The following is an 18,510-nucleotide window of genomic DNA, read 5'->3' on the forward strand; positions in this document are numbered from 1 at the left end:
AGCTCAGGCGTCCACACCTACGTGGAGGACTGGCCCAACCACTCACTCGCAGCAGACGCGAAGGCATTAAGTAGATGTATTTTGTGACCAGCACCAACCACCGCGGGCGCTATATACACCATGTAAGTAAAATGTGTCGCGTAAAGTAACAACACTCCCATCCTCCAACTCCGTGCGAAAGTCGTGAGAGGGCACCCAGCGCGCATGACCTAGATCACAACGCACGAGAGCGGATAATCACGATCGCACGTCCGGAGATCGACGGCCTCAGACAGCAACTCGTACGGAAATCAAGAGCACTTCTGTCGCCTTCCACCCTCATCGTTTGGCTTAGTTCCCAGACAGGCACCGACACGGCCGAGGTGAGCAGTATTGCACGGATGTGATTCGCGACAATCGCGCTACGGTGAGACCCATGGCCTACCGGAGCGTTCGATTCCGCGCGTGTCACCGAATCCCCGCTGGAAGTATGGCTGACGCCGACCGGCCGGTGCAGCATCACCAGAGCACCAGGCAACAAGAGCCCGCAACGACGGCACCACGCATGCTCTCACCAGACGGCGGCGCGCGGATAAACAAGGCCACCACATCCGACGGGGGCAGAGGCAAACCCACGGCCCGGGCCGCGACGCCACACACAGCGCTAGATACTAGCAAGACCTGCCACAGTGCCCGCCTCTAAAACATATCACATATGCGGCCCCGGCACCCAAAAGCACGCGTACAAGGGGAGAGAGGGGGGGGGGGGCACCACCCGTGCACTTCACGGCTGGATAGTCATCGGGGGACGCACTCCAGCCCCCTCCCCCTCAGAAGAGCCCGCACCAATCACCTAAAACCGGCATACACTCACGTCAGATGAGGGCCGGAGAGGCGGGAGCTTGCCCCGCGTGGAGCAGCTATTTCTCAATTTCACGCAGTCGGGCGAACCCCGTCACCCTTGGTGAGGTAGCAGCTCCACGTGGCTCGGCGGTTCGGTCCTACCCGGGGCAGCTCCACCCAGTCTGGTCCAGCACCGGCGCTGGCAGGGAGCTATGCGGTCCCGCTGGTAGGGAGCTGTGCGGTCCGCGGCGTGGCAAACAGCGCCGACCGCTCTTCCTCGGGGAGCACGCCGCTCCTGACCTCTGTCCATTGGTCCCACATACTGACCGCCAGCACGCTGGCCACGGCGACGCCGGCCGGTCCGTTTGTGACTTCGGTGCCACTCCACACCGGGCCGGCCAGGCCGCTGGGCGGGCGCTCACCGGCTGCCTCCTCCAGCGCCTGGCGCAGCCTGCTGCCGTGCGCGCCACTCCGCCGCCATGAGGCGCCGCCTCGAGACGGCCCGGCGTGACGCCCGTACACCCCGCGCGCACCGCGCGGTACCGACCGTCCTCGGACGCGCGCGGGCGGGCGGCCCCCGCGCCACGGCCGGCGCGAGCGCGTCACGCAGCACGTACCCGTGTCCGCCCCGGCGCCGGCGCCGCGGTCAGTCAGCGTCCGCGCCGGCAGGCGGCGCTAGTGGTGGTGGTTCAGCGACAGCAGCACTGGCATAAGGCAGCCGGCGATCATGCACAGCAGCTCCGAGACGGAGAAGTGCTTCTGGTCGCCGCGTGAGATCACCTCCGGCAGCACGTGCACCGTCGACACGTAGAGGAACGTGCCGGCGCTGAAGAGCAGGCACAGGCCCGTGGCGCTCGTGCCGGCCAGCGCCTCGCCGCCGCCCTGCCGGACACGACCACGTGGTAGAGCGCGGAGCGGCCACGGAAACACGTGACACTGTCGAGTGAGGGCTGTCGAGCGTGTAGCCGACAGCACACCTGGGAGGCTCAGGAACACCAGCTGGCAACACAATGGCATGCCATGTAGCAAGGACTACCCGGCAGCAAAAACAGCGAGGCTCGGCACAGCACGGGGCTGCCAGCGCGGTGCTGGGGCTGGGGCGCCACAACCGGGACCATGGCAGCCGACAAAGGGAATTGACACCGGGAATTCATCGGGCAAAGAGCTCACCACAACTAACGCGTGGTCAGCGCAAAGTCCAGTAGTCGTGGGTGATCGCTCCCTTCCAAAAGACTCGGTGGCACTGAGTGAATCGATGCAACAAATTGAATTGTGTGGTCCATGAGTCGACTCAAATATACATATATAAAAGATGCCGTCACCCGACGGACCTATACGACAAAAAGTTAACTTCGACATACTGCTGAATCATTACAAAGGTAGCCACCCTTGGCGTATATGGCGTGAAATTATCAGCGTGCGCCCTCGCACTGGTTTGGTTAGCCTCATACCACACAAAGGAGATGATTTTTTTTTCAGACGTCGTCACTAAGACTTGCTCGGAATGCATCGCAATTTAATGACCCAGTTCCGATTTCCGCATTCGGCAACGCATCATTGAGTTAAAGGCGAAACTAACCAAATATATGTTCTGCTGCCAGCAGTCAGTCATTATCCATAATGACCATGCATGCATCAATGAAGCACATCAAATAAATCAATAAGCGATGTAAAATACTGCATGCATTGCGTGCCTCACATATTTACAACGCATGAGCGTCATTATCATAAAAGATCGTAAGATTCCCATCGGACCAGGAATCGACTCCACTGAGGCGAATCCGGCGCCGGCACGACTGGAGAGCGCGACGTAGAAGGTGCGGCCGCGGGGCACGCCAGCCTCCAGTCCGCACAGCATCAGCCTTTCCCACTATAGTGTACTCGCTTACGGCACCAGATCTCCCCGGCACGCCCTCCCCTGCGAGCGAACGTCAGCTGGCTGTCGGCACAGCGGCGGCGCCGCTGCGCCAACGCCGCACAACAGCCGGCAAAGCGCCTGCCCGAGCGGAGGCCGCGCGCCGCCGGGCGCCTCCCTCCGGCGGACGTCGGAGCGCGACGCCGGCCCGGGCGGCGACAGTGCACCTTCCCGATGCTGAAGAACGTGACGAGCGCCATCAGCGGCGCCGCCACCGAGAACACCAGCAGGTGGCGCCGCACGCGCGTCCGCTCCAGCCCCTCGTGCAGCAGGAACGTGACCAGGCCGAAGGCGGCCGGCGCCTGCGTGGGGAGGCCCTCGGGTCAGCGTCGACGCGGGGGACAGACGGTCAGGTCAGGTCACCGTCGCACAGCGCGGTGAGCGGCACGTGACGGGTCCCACGGGTGTGAGCCTGCTCTGCTGCACGGCGGAGGTCTTGTTCACGGCACCCCGCGCGCTCACATACGAGACAGAACAATGATAGTGTTTGGGCCCTTCAAAAAATATGGAGGCCACTTTCGGTTGAGGTGCACGATATAGGTGAAACATAATGTTGGTTCAAGGCTTTCAAAAGCCCTGCAGTCGCTGAATCGTGCGACACATGCTGTGCAAAAGGCAAACAAAACAGAAAACTAGTACCGGCCCACCGTTGGCTCAATCCATTTCTGAGAATACATCGCAAACAAAGCGGGAAATAACTAACCGCTTTACAACTGTAGGGTACCCCAGAACCACCCACGAAAGTCAATCCCTTAAAACGAGGCCTGTCACACGCTGTAACGGCCTCGCAGACGTCGCGCAGAGCCAGAAAGCACGGCCGCCCGACAGCGTCCCACCTTGTGCAGCATGATGGCCACGAAGACGATCAGCTCCACGTCGGTGCGGGAGGAGGCGACGGCGGCGCCCAGGGCGACACCATCGGCGGCCGCGTGAACCACCAGGCCCACCGTGGCCGTCACGTTCTGGCCGGCCCGGTGCACCACGTGACCTTCAGGGTCTGTCGGCACGCGTCGGGTGGGCCTCGGTCACGTGACGCCAGGCAAGAGAAACGGCGAAGCACTACAGCAGCTGTCTTGCGCCCGTTTTTTCGCAGCTGCTGAGGTGAGGGGGGAGGGGGGCATCGATCGCAAAGCTCTGTGTAAGCGTGACGAGACACACTATCCCGGGTAGCTTCATGGCCTAACGCCTACATGCCACGTGACTGACACGCGCGACCCGCAAATCGTACCGCTCAGGGCGGCTTTGAGGGGCGTCACAACGGCCTCCTTTCACCAATCGCCAATGGCCGGGCCTGACCAGATCCGTTATTCACTGGTAACCTGTTCGCTGCTGAGGTGGAGTGCGCACGCGACACTCACTGGTAATCCTGTAAGCTGCTGTTTGATGGTGTGTAGACACGACACTCACTAGCAACCTGTTGACGCCTGTGGTATGCGACCATGAAACTCACCTGTTCAATGATGTGATGGGTGCACGCGACACTCATTAGTGACTTGTTCACTGCTGTGGCGTGACAGCGACAACCACCAGTGACCTGTTCACTGCTGTGGTGTACTGCCATGACTCTCACCAGTGACCTGTCCACTGCTGTGGCGTGTGAGAGCGACACTCACCAGTGACCTAATCACTGCCGTGGCGTGTGACCGCGACACTCACCAGTGACCTATTCACTGCTGTGGCGTGTGACAGCGACACCCACCAGTGACCTGTCCACTGTCGTGGCGTGTGGCCGCGACACTCACCAGTGACCTGTTCACTGCTGTGGTGGTGCGTGAACTGGTCCACCACCAGCATCAGCACGAAGCCGGCCACCAGCGCCAGGCCGACCATCGAGTGCAGCTCCGGCCCGCTGTGAGCTCCGGAACCGTGCCCGGCCGGCCCCTCCGTCGGCGCCGCCAACGCTGCCAACGGCCGGTTACGTGAGGTCAGGAGCAGCCACAGCTCCGATCATGGGACAGCTGATGTTGAGACAAAGTAATCCCGCTATGGCGCGCGTCGGGTCGTGGATGGTGCCTTTCTTTCGGACTAGCCCTAACCTGTACGAATTGGAACTCACGGACCACCACGGATTTCCACGAAGGATATCCACGGTTTTCAGTGATGGTGTCGTAAAACTGCTTCGCTATCGGCCAAAATAGGCTAATAAGACTCCCGCCAGCGAGACCATGGATTGTTCACAACTCCCCTTCCTTCCCAATCTAGGGAGCTATTCAATACCCCAGCTCGAAGCTCCAGGTAGTGCAGAACGACAGACCAGCTGCAATAAAATCCTGGTATACTGCACCACGGAGCAACCCTTGTGGCTTGAAGAAAGGTGGAGGTGCCTACACATCTACTGGACTGGGTGGTGTACCAGATTGCCTGACAGCATTGTGAGCAGAGTGATAAGCAATCCAGATATACTGAGAAAGCCAGCTCAGCAACCCTCAAAGATCAGTGGTGATACAACCAACAATAAGTCACAAAACATTCTGTTGATTAATAGTGTCATTGAGCAGCACATGCCCTTTTTTAAGGTGCTGTCCTCAAGAACATGCAACAATGGCAAGAACAGGTAAGCTTTATAGCTCACATTCACTAGGAACAGGATACTGCACTTGGATGCTCAAGAACCACAACCATGCACACAAAAATGTCTGAAAAAGCACACATGTGGAGGCCATAACCAATGCTCTGTACTCTTACACCACCTTTGCGAAAAACAATGCAGATCTTTCCAGATTTTTAGATAGCTAATAAACATACTTTTACTTAAAAAGATACCAAAAATTCTGATCTAAAAATAGGTAGAACACTTTATTCATGAGGTGCCCAAAACAAGCAGTACGCTATAGACGCCAGTTAAGTGGCCCACAATTTGAGATCAAATGAGATTCTACAAATAAATGGTGACCACACATCTCACCTTTGGAATGGGTCTGTATGATGGTGTTGACTCCCTCAGGGATGATTACTGCCAGAGCTGTGCCCACCAACAGGCCTGCTCCCATGACTGTTACATACTGCAGCTTAGACTGAGGGCAGAGACAGGCACAATATATACTGCAGCTTAGACTGAGGGCAGAGGCAGGCACAATATAACCTATGAGAACAAGGTGTGCTTGATATCAATGCAGCTGGTCATGAGTAATAGTCTCTGATCTCAATGAAAGTCACAATTATGATTGAAGCACCACCATTCCTACAGACTTGGTCTCCTGGCACTGCTGACTTTTGGTGGCTCAATGACTCATCCAGTCTGCTTGGTACATACTTGATGCTTATTCATTTGTGATGGAATGAAGTGAAAAGCTTACACAGTAGAAAGTTTATTTAATTTTCAATGATATGGCAAGTCAAGACAAAGACAATGACAAGACAATGACAGGATAAAGCCAAACTTGAAAGGATTTTTCATGTAGAAGTAATCACAGCTATAAAATAAGTGCAGTGGGCTTACCTCTGATAGAGTCACAACTAAAGGAATGAGTCCTGCCAGGTAGCAGCCAATCAGCATTGCTAAGCTGAACAAGATAACTGTTGCGGCTCCATCCATCTCGATGAGTCAGGGCTGAAATGTATAGTATGAAAGGATGTAAACATGTAAAAGTATTTGTCACACCAAAATATTGTCAGCTCAACTTTTCCCTAATTTCCTTACTAAAGATAGATGTATTTGGATGCATTGGAAACACATAGATACCAGAGAGGTTCATCTAAATTCCTCTTGGTTTGGTGGTTCAAAGAATGGATATTAATAACTACAACAAGGAAAGAAACCTAGCCTTCACAATGTCTGCAAAAAAACATCACACTACATCATGCCATGACCTTAGAGGATAAAGGTATTATGCATACACAATATGTTCAGTGCATCCTGATGAATGCTTCTCTATCAAATGGCTCTACAATATACGCAAGGCACATTGCCATCCTTGAAGTAAATTGTGCATTGATAAGGACTGAAATTAACAAGACATATGGGAAACTCTGTTTAAATGCTGTCTGACCTAGTCAACTGCAATATCACTGGTATGTCACTGGTAAGTGTATCTGACACCTGAATCATATATATCCACATGACACAGATAAATTAAGAAAAATATGGGAATGCCATCTCCCAGTACTTTTATGATTAAGCTCAATCGAGAAAATACTAGCTTTTTAATAGGCATATACTGGCTGCAATGACATTTTACCTGGTACCAGATACTTCTTGTTGGCTGGAACACAAAAATTAGCGGCAGCACCCCTCAAAACAGACGTGCTTAGATGTGTAAAACAATCTCCTGTTTAGTATCAGAAACATATGCACCACCTGTTTCGACCCTCTACCTACTTCTAAGACTCATGATAACTGAGTTTCCATAAAAAACAGTTTGTCGCTCGTGCGTCAATGCCGGCGTCCACGAATTGTTTGTTATAGATGTGGGCAAAACTGACATGAAACTAACGTTAATCTCCTTTTAGATAATATTTGAGAGACTGAGATGAGAAAAATGCAATAAAACGTGGTGTTCTTCGCCAATCTGAATGATGTTCATGGAAAAGGTTAGCTTTTCTTAACTTAAAACGTTTCTACCAAACGATAGAACGTCTTATTTGCCTAGTCATGGTACTGCTGGGTTTGAACACTTATGCAGTGCTGTAGAATGATTTAATGAGTTAAAGCCGCCTCTCAATCTGTTATTTAATCAGCTTGATTTCAGTCTTTTTCTCTTCGACATGATTACGTAGTTTGTCAGGTACCATGATAGCGAGAAATGGTATCCCCTTAATAGTGCAAATATAAATGCAATAGTGACGCGCCCATGACAAAATATTGCGCCGATAATAATGTTACTCATGCGTCTTAGGAACGTCTGTCAATCTAGCAGCAGATTTTCATCCAATTGCCAGTTGGATACTGCGGGGCGTCTCGATTGCCTTGAAATTTGGTGTGCAGGGCCTTCTCAGCACGCTGATTCTGAAAATCACTGCCTTTGGGATGGAATTTTGCTTAATTTTCGAGTTGTACGCCGCGTAACATCCCAATGTGATATTGGGGAGCGTTTCGATTGCCTCCAAATTTGGTGTGCAGGGCCTTCTCAACACGCTGATTCCGAAAATCACTGCCTTTGGGGTGGAATTTTGCGTAATTTCGAGTATATTACGCCGCGTAAACACAACAGTTGGATGTTTGCGGGGCGTCTCGATTCCCTCACCAAATTTGGTGTGCAGGGGCCCTTCAACCACGCTGATTCCGAAAATCACTGCCCTTTGGGGGTGGAATTTTGCGTAATTTTCGACGTTTATACGCTTGCGTCGTCGTAACATCCCAATGCGCTATTGCAGGGCGTCTCGATTGCCTATCCAAACTTTGGTTTTTTTCTGTGGCAGGGCCCTTCCCAACACGCTGATTCCGAAAATCACCGCCTTTGGGGTGAAATTTTGCGTAATTTTCGAGTTATACGCCGCGTAACATCCCAATGTGATATTGCGGGGCTTCTCGATTGCCTCCAAATTTGGTGGGCAGGGCCTTCTCAACACGCTGACTCCAAAAATTACTGTCTTTGGGGTGGGATTTTGCGAATTTTCCGAGTTATACGCCGCGTAACACCCCAGCTGGAATTGCGGGGCGTCTCGATCGCCTCCAAATTTGGTGAGCAGGGCCTTCTCGACACACTGACCACCAGTGTGTCGACACCGCCGGCCGGCCGGCTATCAGCTGGTGGGCCCGCTGACCACCGGTGTGTCGACGCCGCCGTCCGGCAGGCTCGCGAAGTGCAGCGTCTCCACCATGGTCAGCAGCAGCGGCCTGATGTGACCGGCCAGCCAACGACATGGACACGGCGTGCACAAGTAGCATGCGCTGTTCCACCAGCGTCACCAGCGTCCTTGGGAGATAAGACAGACGGTGTGACATCACCCAAATCTTCAGGCTCCAGCGGCGGGGCACGATTGGTTTGGTCACCAGCGGCATCTTGTCAGTTTTTGGTCAGGACAAACAATGTCCGTGACTACGTCGGACTATTACTCCACCACCTTAAAGGTCAGAAACGAAACAAAGCGGAGAGGGATGCCACTGGGGGATACCACCAAGTCAATGATATCACATGCCACACGGTTATCACTCAAATGTCGCGAACTGACCTTCTCCAGTGAACTGATACGGACAGGCCCAAAGGCGAATTCCAGGACACATATTCCAAAGCGCAACTGAGGTGTCACGCGTCGTATAACTCGGAAGTTACACAAAATCCCACCCCAAAGACAGTGATTTTCGGAATCAGCGTGTTGAGAAGGCCCTGCACACCAAATTTGGAGGCAGTTGAAACGCCCGGCAATATCACATTGAGATGTTACGTAGCGTATAACTCGGAAATTACGCAAAATTCCACCCCAAAGGCAGTGATTTTCGGAATCAGCGTGTTGAGAAGGCCCTGCACACCAAATTTCAAGGCAATCGAGACGCCCCGCAATATCCAACTGGCAATTGGATATCAATCTGATACTAGATTGACACGTGGCTTGGGACACTGCGCTGAAGCGGCGTAGCGCCTCGCGTATAGCAGCTTCTGGAGTGGGTAGGTAGGTGTTCGTTGTGTGCATTTTACTTTGCTTCTGAAGATGACGAAATACAGCGCCTGGCTTCGATGAACTGTGAAAGAGTTAACTGTCATAGTGAGGTGATGAACCGCAATTGTGATCAACATGACAACAGACGGACACCAGATGCATTATGTAACCATGTGCCCACCCTTGAAAGGATTAAACAAATTACTCAATGTTGATTATGTTTGTGTCACTAGCCTATTTTATTAAAGAGAAACATGAAAAACAGCTCCATGCTGACAGTGTATTTGTCATTGGCCTATTTCAGCCTGAAGGGATACATATAAAACAACTCAAGCAGGAATGTGAACATTTTGTGGATTTTGAATTGTTGAAGGCTGTTGACCCAACTGCATTCAGTCTAAAGTTATGTGTTCTATTTTATTGACATGGTTAAATCCAGGTTATACTGGCACTTAAAACGGCTGTGAACCATTCTGCGTACATGTCTCTCAACGTCTCCTTCAAAATTAATGGCGAGAACTCTCACAGGTAGAGGTTTTTAAAAGAAATATATCACCATGGAACTGAGGGATTCTGATAGGGTGACAGTTAACTTGTATGTATTCACACACACTTTGTAAGCCTTAAACATGCACCTAATTTGCCTTTGAACCCTCTTGTGATCATGACTTATATTTATCCATTTGGTGGTGTGTGCTTTTCTTTTTTCAGACAAATCACGGATGTGAGGATGAAAGGGGTTATGCACCCTAGCATGCATAATCATTCCAGTGCAGATGTCATTGGGTCATTGATTTACCATGTTTGTGTAAGTATTAGGATGACTGTTCAAACCATCATGCCGTGGATGGGCTGGATGTCAGAGTGTGCCCAGTTTTGTTACCATGCTGTGCTGTGGTGAAGGGGGTGGGGTGAGGGTGGGGGCAAGTCAGATGAAAGTTGGCATGGGATTCCATTATGGTAAAAGAGGAAATTTTGCTTTGCAAACTTTTGTGTGCCAGTGAACCCTTCTGACTCTCTTGGCTAGGCTAATGAGCATGAGGGTGATCCTATTCAGTATTGTTGGTACAGGTGCCTTTTTTGTGGTCAGAATTTTCCTTGAGAGCCTCCACAATATGGCTGTCAGAAGATATGTGATGTATTTCAGAGCAGCACCAATGCATTTGCATACCTGCAAGGCTGTCAATAAAGTACATTGCACATTCTTGCCATTCCAAATCCTTCCTCCCCAGGTGACACACTGATTATGCCATGCATTCCCCCTGGTCTCCTGCACTATGTGTAACATCAAAGGAAGTAATGCCCAGGTGGAGAAAAACATCGCTGTTAATATGCCTTTAAAACCATATAATTGACAGACTGAAGTAACATCCATTTGGCCCTTAATTGGCAGCGGGATTCCATGAAATTTAGGCCAGTGGTCATGGATTATTGGAACATTAAAGATAAGATGAGTTGGTAACAGCCTGGTTTGACCCAGATTCGCCTAGCCTGTGCAGGTTGTAGTGTGAAGCCTGTGTTACCTCTGAAGCCTGTGGTTTGTGTCCACGACCGAGACCTGCTCGTTCGCCGCCGCCCCGTCGTGTGCGTCCTCGGCAGCCTGGCCCAGCTGCGTCGGCCATTGCAGGGCATGCTGCGCCTGCCGTGCCGGCTGGCCGTGTGGGCGTGGACGGCGGTGGGCGCCGCCGCTGCGCCTCCCCGCTGCGCGGCGCCGCCTGCGCCACTCCGCGCGCTGCGCACCTCGGCCGCCGCCGCCTGCGAAGAGCCGCGCGCCGTCTCAGACGAGGAGTGGCGCGCGCGCCTGACGCCGCTGCAGTTCGCGGTGACGCGGCGCGCCGGCACGGAGCCGCCGTTCAGCGGCGAGCTACCGCCGCCGTCGTCGGCCAGCGCGCGCTACGGCTGCGTCTGCTGCGGTGCGCCGCTCTTCCGCGCCGCCGACAAGTTCGACTCTGGCTCCGGCTGGCCGTCGTTCCACTCGGCGGCGGACGGCGCGGCCGGCCGGCCGGACGGCAGCAGCGTAGAGACGCGGACCGACATCAGCCACGGCATGCTGCGCGAGGAGGCGCTCTGCCGCCGCTGCGGCGCGCACCTCGGCCACGTGTTCGACGACGGACCCCGCCCCACCGGCCTGCGCTACTGCATCAACGCCGCCGCGCTGAAGCTGACGCCGGAGGAGTAGCGGCGGACTGCGGACAGCGCACTGCGGAACACGGACCGCGGACCACAGACCGCGGACCACAGACCGCGGACCACAGACCGCGGACCACAGATCGCGGACTGCGGACCGCGGATCGCGGATCGCGGATCCGCGGATCGCGGATCGCGGACTGCGGACCACGGACCGTGGACTGCGGACCGCGGACCGCGTACTGCAGACCGTGGACCGCGTACTGCAGACCGTGGACCGTGGAGACTACGGACCACGGACCGTGGGATCACGGACCGCGGACTACGGACCGCAGACTGCGGACCGCGGACCACGGACCACGGACCACGGACCACGGACCGTGGACCACGGACCGTGGACCACGGACCGTGGGATCACGGACCGCGGAACGCGGACCGCGGAGCACAGACCGCGGACTGCAGACTGCCACTGGTCACCGAGGAATACGGCTGGTTCTCGCGGTGTGAACGGACGATGGTCTGTGTCGCACGTCGCCTAGAGCCGTTTAAGTCGCTGGTGGATCAGCGTAGATAATTTCTGAGATGAACTGTGTTTTATGTGCCATAGCGGCGCCTTGTGTGCCGCGCGTGATTGTATCGTGGTGCCAGTACCACCACCGGAGGAATGCACTTTTATGATGTGGCTCATCGTGCTGATACGAGCTTTGTTATCACGCAGTGTGGCATTGTAAGCCGGAAGTGATAAGCAGGTTGATTCATTGATGTGCTCGTATGGACGGAAAACAAGACACTGATGTTGGGTGATAGGACTGCGGCGCGTGTTGACGGTAGCAAATACATATTTTGAAACATGCTCTGTCGGTGTGGTCAACGAGAGACGGTTTTATATGAACGTGTGACGATTATTTCGTTCATCGCAAAGTAACCTCAACCCTTCAAGTGTGCACTATTGTTCAAAGATACGCTGCCCTTGCCTATGCGTGCGTCGTCTTTGGCAAGGGGTGTTTAAGTCGGATATGACGAATTTCTAGATGAGAACATCCAAAGAAGGCAAATCTAGTTTCTGAGCATTGCATCAAAGCTGCGCTCATGAGACAACTAGCCTTAACCTATTGGATCATTCAATCCCTTCTGATGAGAGGATCGTGGACGGCATGCAGGGCTCGCGAATTTGCCCGGTGTGCTTAATCCTATGGAGTTCGGAGTGACAGTCATAGATGTTAATGCCGGTGAAATACGGCTAACGTCATTCTCCGCCGAGTGATGCGGCGACTGACTGTGTATGTGAAGTGTTGGTCGCATAAACAAAAGATCACGGAACTGAGGCGTATGGGTCTGGTAACAGGAGCGTACGCACATGACCCGTGAGCACATGCCTTTTACCAAATTTATGATATGTACTAATAAGTGGGTGGCTAATTTTGGCATTTAATGTCCGGTAGACAGACACGTGAAACTAGAAAGATCGAGAACACGCGATGTTGCTGTACGACATAAGTAATTTCCGTGACACACTTCACTCGGTTTAATAACTCGGTTTAGTCAAAACTTGTGAGCTGTGCCTCCCCCCTCCCCCCCCTTGTGAAATCCTGCGTACGTCTCTGTATGGTGGTGTTTCTTAACGCGCCCCGAAGGGGCCTGGTGTCTGTCTGTCATCGCCTCCGGGTCCTGCGGCGTCTGTTTATAACGAGCCGTGCGAGCGTCTGACGCTGTTCCCCTCGTCAGAACGGCTCGTGACGCGTAAGCAGCATGGCGTCGCGGTTTTTCGAGGGCGACCGGCACGCGGCGCTGTACGCCCGCTACCGGCCCACCATGCCGGAGGCGCTGGTGAACATCCTCCGGACCTACGCCGGCGAAGGGGTGAGCGTGCCCCCCTCCCCCTGCCCCACCGTCACCGGTCTGGTCAGGGGAGGCGGCGGGGACTGAGGTCCGCCCTCCGGTCGCCCGGAGGCTGGGCTGCGGTCGGCCTGTGTATCAGTGTCAAGTATCATAAAAATGAAGCACGCTACTTAACACTTTGGTCGCTGCATACAGGTATACGAGCCATCGATAATCTTTCCATAAAGGCGTTGGGAAGCAGTTCATGCTGGTCACACTCAGCTATTTTTAGGATGTGAGCTCATGGGACGCGGACCAAAGTGCGTACGCTAGCTCTTTCGCCTGATGAACCTAGGCCCAGGTAATACATTCCGAAAATGCAGGTACGAGCCAACCTCTGGGCAGTGCGGCGTTAAGACACCTGAAAGTGTCGCGTCCTTGTCCCGCAGAAACCACGTGAAGGAGCCAAGCTTACAATACGGCCATGCCTGCGGCAGTCCATAAGCGATGAGTTCGCGCCGGCCGTTTCTGCAGCCATGTCCTTGGCCAGTGCAGTATCAATATTTGTGCGTCAGATTTGCCTGCGCGCCAGCTGATTTCAAGTGTCTGTGCGTCAACTGACCGGCCATGTCTGCGCGTCAGATTGAATTGTGGTGTCTGCACGCTGGCAGACCGGCCGTGTCTGCGCGTCAGCTGACTTGTCGTATCTGCACGCCAGCTGACCTGTCGTGTCTGTGCGCCAGGTGGTGGGCCGTCTGCAGCAGGTGGCGGACGTAGGCTGCGGCTCCGGCCAGGGCACCCGCCTGCTGGCGCCACACTTTGACCGGGTCCTGGGAACGGACGTCAGCCCGGCCCAGGTGGCAGAGGCGGCCGCCGCCAACACCGAGGGCAACGTCAGCTACAGGTGACGGTCGGCGCCGCTGACGGAGGCCATGCCCGCTGACCTAGTCCGGCTGATGGGTGGGTAGGGTGGGTGGTGGGCGGGGGGGGGGGGAGGGAGGGTGCGTTTCAAGAACAACGCTTACTTTACGTTGTCAGGAAGTCGATGTCATCGACAGGGTTCAACGCGCCAAAGTGTATTAGAATTTAGTTCTTTTGAGTGATGTTTTGTCCGGATGCTTGAAGAAGTTCATTGAGCGGCTCCGGCAAATGTGCCGCCTAGGTCTTTTGGCTCTGGGTTGCGTCACGCCCGTATGGTCCCGAGTCTCCGATAGATCTCTTGGACACGCTGACCCTGGCCGGCGTCGGGTCCATGGGAGGCTGCCATCTTGTTAACACTACCTGCACCCTGAATCGCACCGAAGTCACCGTATGCGCTCGTTTGGGCGTCTCCCTCCCCTAGCTCCGTCTGTCCGTATGCACCCGCCATAGCTGTCTCGCAGTCCCTGTCAACACCGCGCGGCCGTGCCCTCAGGGCAAGCCCGGCCGAGGCGACGCCGCTGCCGGCGGCCAGCTGTCAGCTGGTGCTGGCCGTGCAAGCGTGCCACTGGTTCGACATGGGCGCCTTCTTCGCCGACGTCAGCCGCCTGCTGTGTGCGGGCGGCGCGCTGGCGCTGGTCGGCTACCGGCTGCCCGTGCCCGTCGTCGGCGGCCGCGAGCGCCAGGACGCGCAGGAACTCCTCGCCGATGTGAGTGACGTCACTCGGCGGCACCGATGGCGGCGGCCTCCGGCGGCAAGAGCGGCGCTCGGACGTGTCGACCCAGCACGCAGACCACGCGCGCTTATGTTTACAGTGGCGCGGTTAACTCTGCGTCTGAAAATGTGGCATGGTTGCCGTCATTTTTTTTTTGGGGGGGGGGGAGTTGAACCAGTTTATTCTGGTTCTTGAATTCACGTTTATTTGCAGCATATTATTCATTACTAATGTACACTTCTTTGTGTAAAATAAGTGATTGGATCGATGCTCCTGTACCTGCATTGAGAAACATTGCCGAGGAAACACATGTTAAGTGTGCAGTTAAAACATGGCGATTCTTGATTTGCATTCTTTGTTTTATCGTTATCTGCAAGGATGTTTCTGTTTCAGATTCTTGTCCATAGGCTTCATGCGTCTGTATCCGCATATGTTGCGTTATTGTGCCGATGTTTCTGTCTTCACGATCATGCAGGATGCAAAACATAGACTCCTGAAAGCTGTGTGCAATCTTTCACGCAGAATTCTCTATCGTTTTTCACCGCAAGCAGCGAAACATCCACAGCAGTCTATTTCGCTGTGGCGGTGACTGGGTTTGACTGACGGCCGCAGCTGTGTGGTTCGCGCCCGCTTCGGCTGACTGCTTTCACTCAAGCGTCGTCGACTCCCTTTCAGTCGTACGTGAATGGTCTGGCTGCCTGGATCAAGCCACAGAGCGTGGAGGTGTACATCGACGGCTACTCCAATCCAAGATTCCTGTCATCGCTCACCGACCACAAGCGGTGAGAAGGGCGACGGCGGGGGGGGGGGGGGGGGTCAAGCGTTGATGGCGGGAGCGTCTGACGGGAGATGGTGTAGTGCTGATAGGTCACAAACGGTGGGGTAATGCAGTGCCATGTTATCGCAAATAGTGGCCTGATGTAGTGCCGGTTAATCGCAGGTGTTGAGATAATGACACTTCTGCGGTAGATGAAGTGAACAGCAATTGCTGGTCAGAACTGTTCGGTGTTTTGCGTGAGCACATGCCACTGCCGGCGTTTCCGGTTTGCGTTAAAGGAAGCTGAGCACAGCAGCGAAATATCGGAATAGCAGAACAACCCGTGGATTGTCCAACTTCAGGCGTTGCCAGAGCGCAGTTCAGCTCCTTAAATATGTTGGCCTTTATAAACATCATTTTCTTCCATTTTGGAGCGATTCACGTTGCCGTTTTTGGCGCCCGTCCGGATTCTTGTTAGGTGTTAAAGCGTATCTAGTGTGATGAAATTTAAAGCCTGTTTGATTGTATTATTATGAATTGTTACGTTGAAAGTAGCTGAGCTTCAATGTACCAGAAGGTACAGGCTAAGTGACTTTGTCTAGCAATCATTCCAATATATCATGCGAAAGCCTGACGTTTGAAGCAAGTGCGCACGGCCACAAGCGCCCATGCGCATGCGATGTCTCTTTAAAGACCTAATCTGGACCTTTTCAGGGGATGGATTTATGGGATCAGACCTTACACTAAGAAATGCTTGTGGTGTGAGCCCTGATCTCTACCATCTGATCGCACAAATCCAGGTCAACATGCAGACTTAGATGGTGAAAGTTTAACGTGCCGCAATGCTCGGCACCGCCCTGCCCGCTGGCGTTACTTGACCTTTAGCACATCCACTGGCACCGGCTACGGGCCATACCTGTCAAGGACAAATGGTGAGCGCCTAAAGTGACGCGAACCCACCCCGCCGCGGCTGGGTAGATCGAAAGGCATGCTGGCCGACCAACGGAGCCGTCGAGACGGACAAGTGTTGTAGCCAATGCGGTCCAGATTCTTTTGCACGCTGCATTGGGACAACTAGTTCGTGCGGTCGTAAGCCAGGCCTCCTCACAGCGACCTCCTGGGGGTTGTCCTCACACGGTCACCCCGCCTGCAGGGAGGAGACGACCTTCTGTGACCTGGAGGGCACGGTGGCCGACCTGGTGGGGTACTGCAGCACATGGTCGGGCTTCCAACTGATGGTGGCCGACCGGGGCCAGGAGGCCGGCGTCACCTTCCTCCGCCAGCTGGAGGACAGGTGAGAACCGTAGCGTGCTGTGCACCTGCTGGATGTGCTCCGCAGTGACCAGAGCGATGGCGGGAGATAGGGGCGGTGTAGCCACGGCCGCCGTGCTTAACACAGCTGCTTCGTGTCCTGCACACAGATGGAATACGCTGTATTGTCTGTGTCTGTGTGTGGTCTGAAGGAAACGGCGTTTGCGTGATTATTCTGCCAAGCAGGATCGATATCCTTTGTTCCTGAAGCGCTTTCGTTAGTGTACGGCTTCTCCGCACCGTGGCAATTATTGCAATTTATACCGACGTTCACTGCCTGGCCCTCACCCAACTGCACGTTCTTCTGAAGTGAGTTATTTAAACTGGGAGCCGTCGTTGCCAATTAGTCGGTACCGATGACGACCTTCGGTCTCGTTCGTATCCATCGTTTGCGCTTGCGTCTTGGCCATGGACGTGGCATGCGACGTCGCTCGTCCTCGCCTTGGCTCCGGCGGCGCTGAACTCAGAGGCAGCTGCTTAAGATGTGTGGTGGTGTGTCCAGGAGGTCAGGCCACTCAGCGCCCCGCCGCCTTTTGCTCGGGACATTCATCTGTTGTTTGCTTCGCGGATTCGGACAGGTAGAACGACAGAGCTGGATACCTAACCTCCTGCTTTCCATGTCAGTGTTCCCTGCTATCAGTGCCTGCTGCTGGTCCTTCTGGTGTGCCGGTCTTGTTCATGTCACACTGGCCTGTGATGCTGTTCTTCATGGCTTGGCGCCCGGTCCGAGAAAATACGCCCTGGTGCTGGAACTAGCGCACCGATCATTGCAAATCACCATTGTTTCCTTGACTAGTACGCTGCGTTTTTGTGTTACAGACTGCTGAAGCTGCTAGGTGGCGATATCACACTGGACAGCCCCATACAGATACGGTTCCGATACTTCGCGCTGCTCAGTCGGAAGCCACGGGCTCCGTGATCCAGCCGTCAGCTCGTCGGGAACCGGTGGCGGGGAGCACGTCCTGGACAGAGGCTTCTTTGAAACGGAGAGCGGGTGGAGGGGGGAAAGGTGGTCGATCGGAATAATGGTATTTTGGGAAATGACTTTAGTTGCTAGGTATGCGGCTTTTTCGCCAGTGGTGGTCTGTCTTCGTGATTGCCGATTTTTTATTTTTTTCGAAGCACGGTTTGCAACTTAATGACTCCATTTTATGAAGTTGTGTGGAATGGCTCAACGTCAATGACTCAGGGTTGTTTGTCGAATCTGGAAGTCAGTAGAACTCAGTATTATGCAGCAGCATTGTGTGAGCTTCCTATACAGGTCCGCTGACGTCGACCTAATGTTATAGTATAGGCAATGGCTACAATAATTATATGTATTGTTATAGCATTTGCAGCCAGGGGTGCCTGTCTATAAGTATCAAGACTTCCTTTTCATGCTTGGGAATCGTCGCTCATGAAAATCTCGGGATCGCGAGCTCGCCCTCGGCTTACTGAACATTCCGTCACATTATCACCTTATTTTAGGTGTGTAATATGCGAATGCATCATCCGTGTAAATTCGTTTTTTAAAGCAATACATCGGAGCATTGATAGCCGTATGAGTGGTTTTCAAGCGTTGCACTCTTTCTGAATGCTGTTAACCCATT

At 54.0% G+C, this 18,510-nt stretch overlaps 3 protein-coding genes across 5 annotated transcripts; 2 read left to right on the forward strand and 1 right to left on the reverse strand.

The window, feature by feature from the left end:
• Positions 1-1,440: 1,440 nt before the first annotated feature.
• LOC119093146 (zinc transporter ZIP9) lies at positions 1,441-7,044 on the reverse strand. The gene is made up of 7 exons (XM_037216046.1): positions 6,916-7,044; positions 6,177-6,287; positions 5,643-5,751; positions 4,480-4,638; positions 3,574-3,734; positions 2,905-3,039; positions 1,441-1,704 (listed from the first exon to the last, which is right to left on the reverse strand). Exons 2-7 carry the CDS (start codon positions 6,270-6,272, stop codon positions 1,498-1,500), a joined length of 867 nt encoding a protein of 288 aa, XP_037071941.1. The 5' UTR covers positions 6,273-6,287; positions 6,916-7,044; the 3' UTR covers positions 1,441-1,497.
• Positions 7,045-9,187: 2,143 nt separating this feature from the next.
• On the forward strand, positions 9,188-18,462 carry LOC119093147 (putative methyltransferase DDB_G0268948). Of its 3 annotated transcripts, none has more exons than XM_037216048.1 (7): positions 9,188-9,282; positions 13,127-13,261; positions 13,963-14,123; positions 14,634-14,847; positions 15,529-15,635; positions 16,764-16,904; positions 17,741-18,462. In XM_037216048.1, exons 2-7 carry the CDS (start codon positions 13,151-13,153, stop codon positions 17,838-17,840), a joined length of 834 nt encoding a protein of 277 aa, XP_037071943.1. In that variant the 5' UTR covers positions 9,188-9,282; positions 13,127-13,150; the 3' UTR covers positions 17,841-18,462. The 3 variants fall into 3 exon arrangements, with proteins under 3 accessions (XP_037071943.1, XP_037071942.1, XP_037071944.1); XM_037216047.1 differs by having other exon boundaries at positions 9,194-9,286; XM_037216049.1 differs by lacking the exon at positions 9,188-9,282 and adding an exon at positions 9,986-10,082.
• LOC119094451 (peptide methionine sulfoxide reductase MsrB) lies at positions 10,552-12,254 on the forward strand. Its single transcript, XM_037217508.1, has 2 exons — positions 10,552-10,570; positions 11,038-12,254. Exons 1-2 carry the CDS (start codon positions 10,552-10,554, stop codon positions 11,451-11,453), a joined length of 435 nt encoding a protein of 144 aa, XP_037073403.1. The 3' UTR covers positions 11,454-12,254.
• Positions 18,463-18,510: the final 48 nt, after the last annotated feature.

The sequence above is a fragment of the Pollicipes pollicipes genome, unplaced genomic scaffold, assembly GCF_011947565.3.
Source record: "Pollicipes pollicipes isolate AB1234 unplaced genomic scaffold, Ppol_2.1 Scaffold_4002;HRSCAF=4701_pilon_pilon_pilon, whole genome shotgun sequence".
Classification (NCBI taxonomy): Eukaryota; Metazoa; Arthropoda; class Thecostraca; order Pollicipedomorpha; family Pollicipedidae; genus Pollicipes; species Pollicipes pollicipes.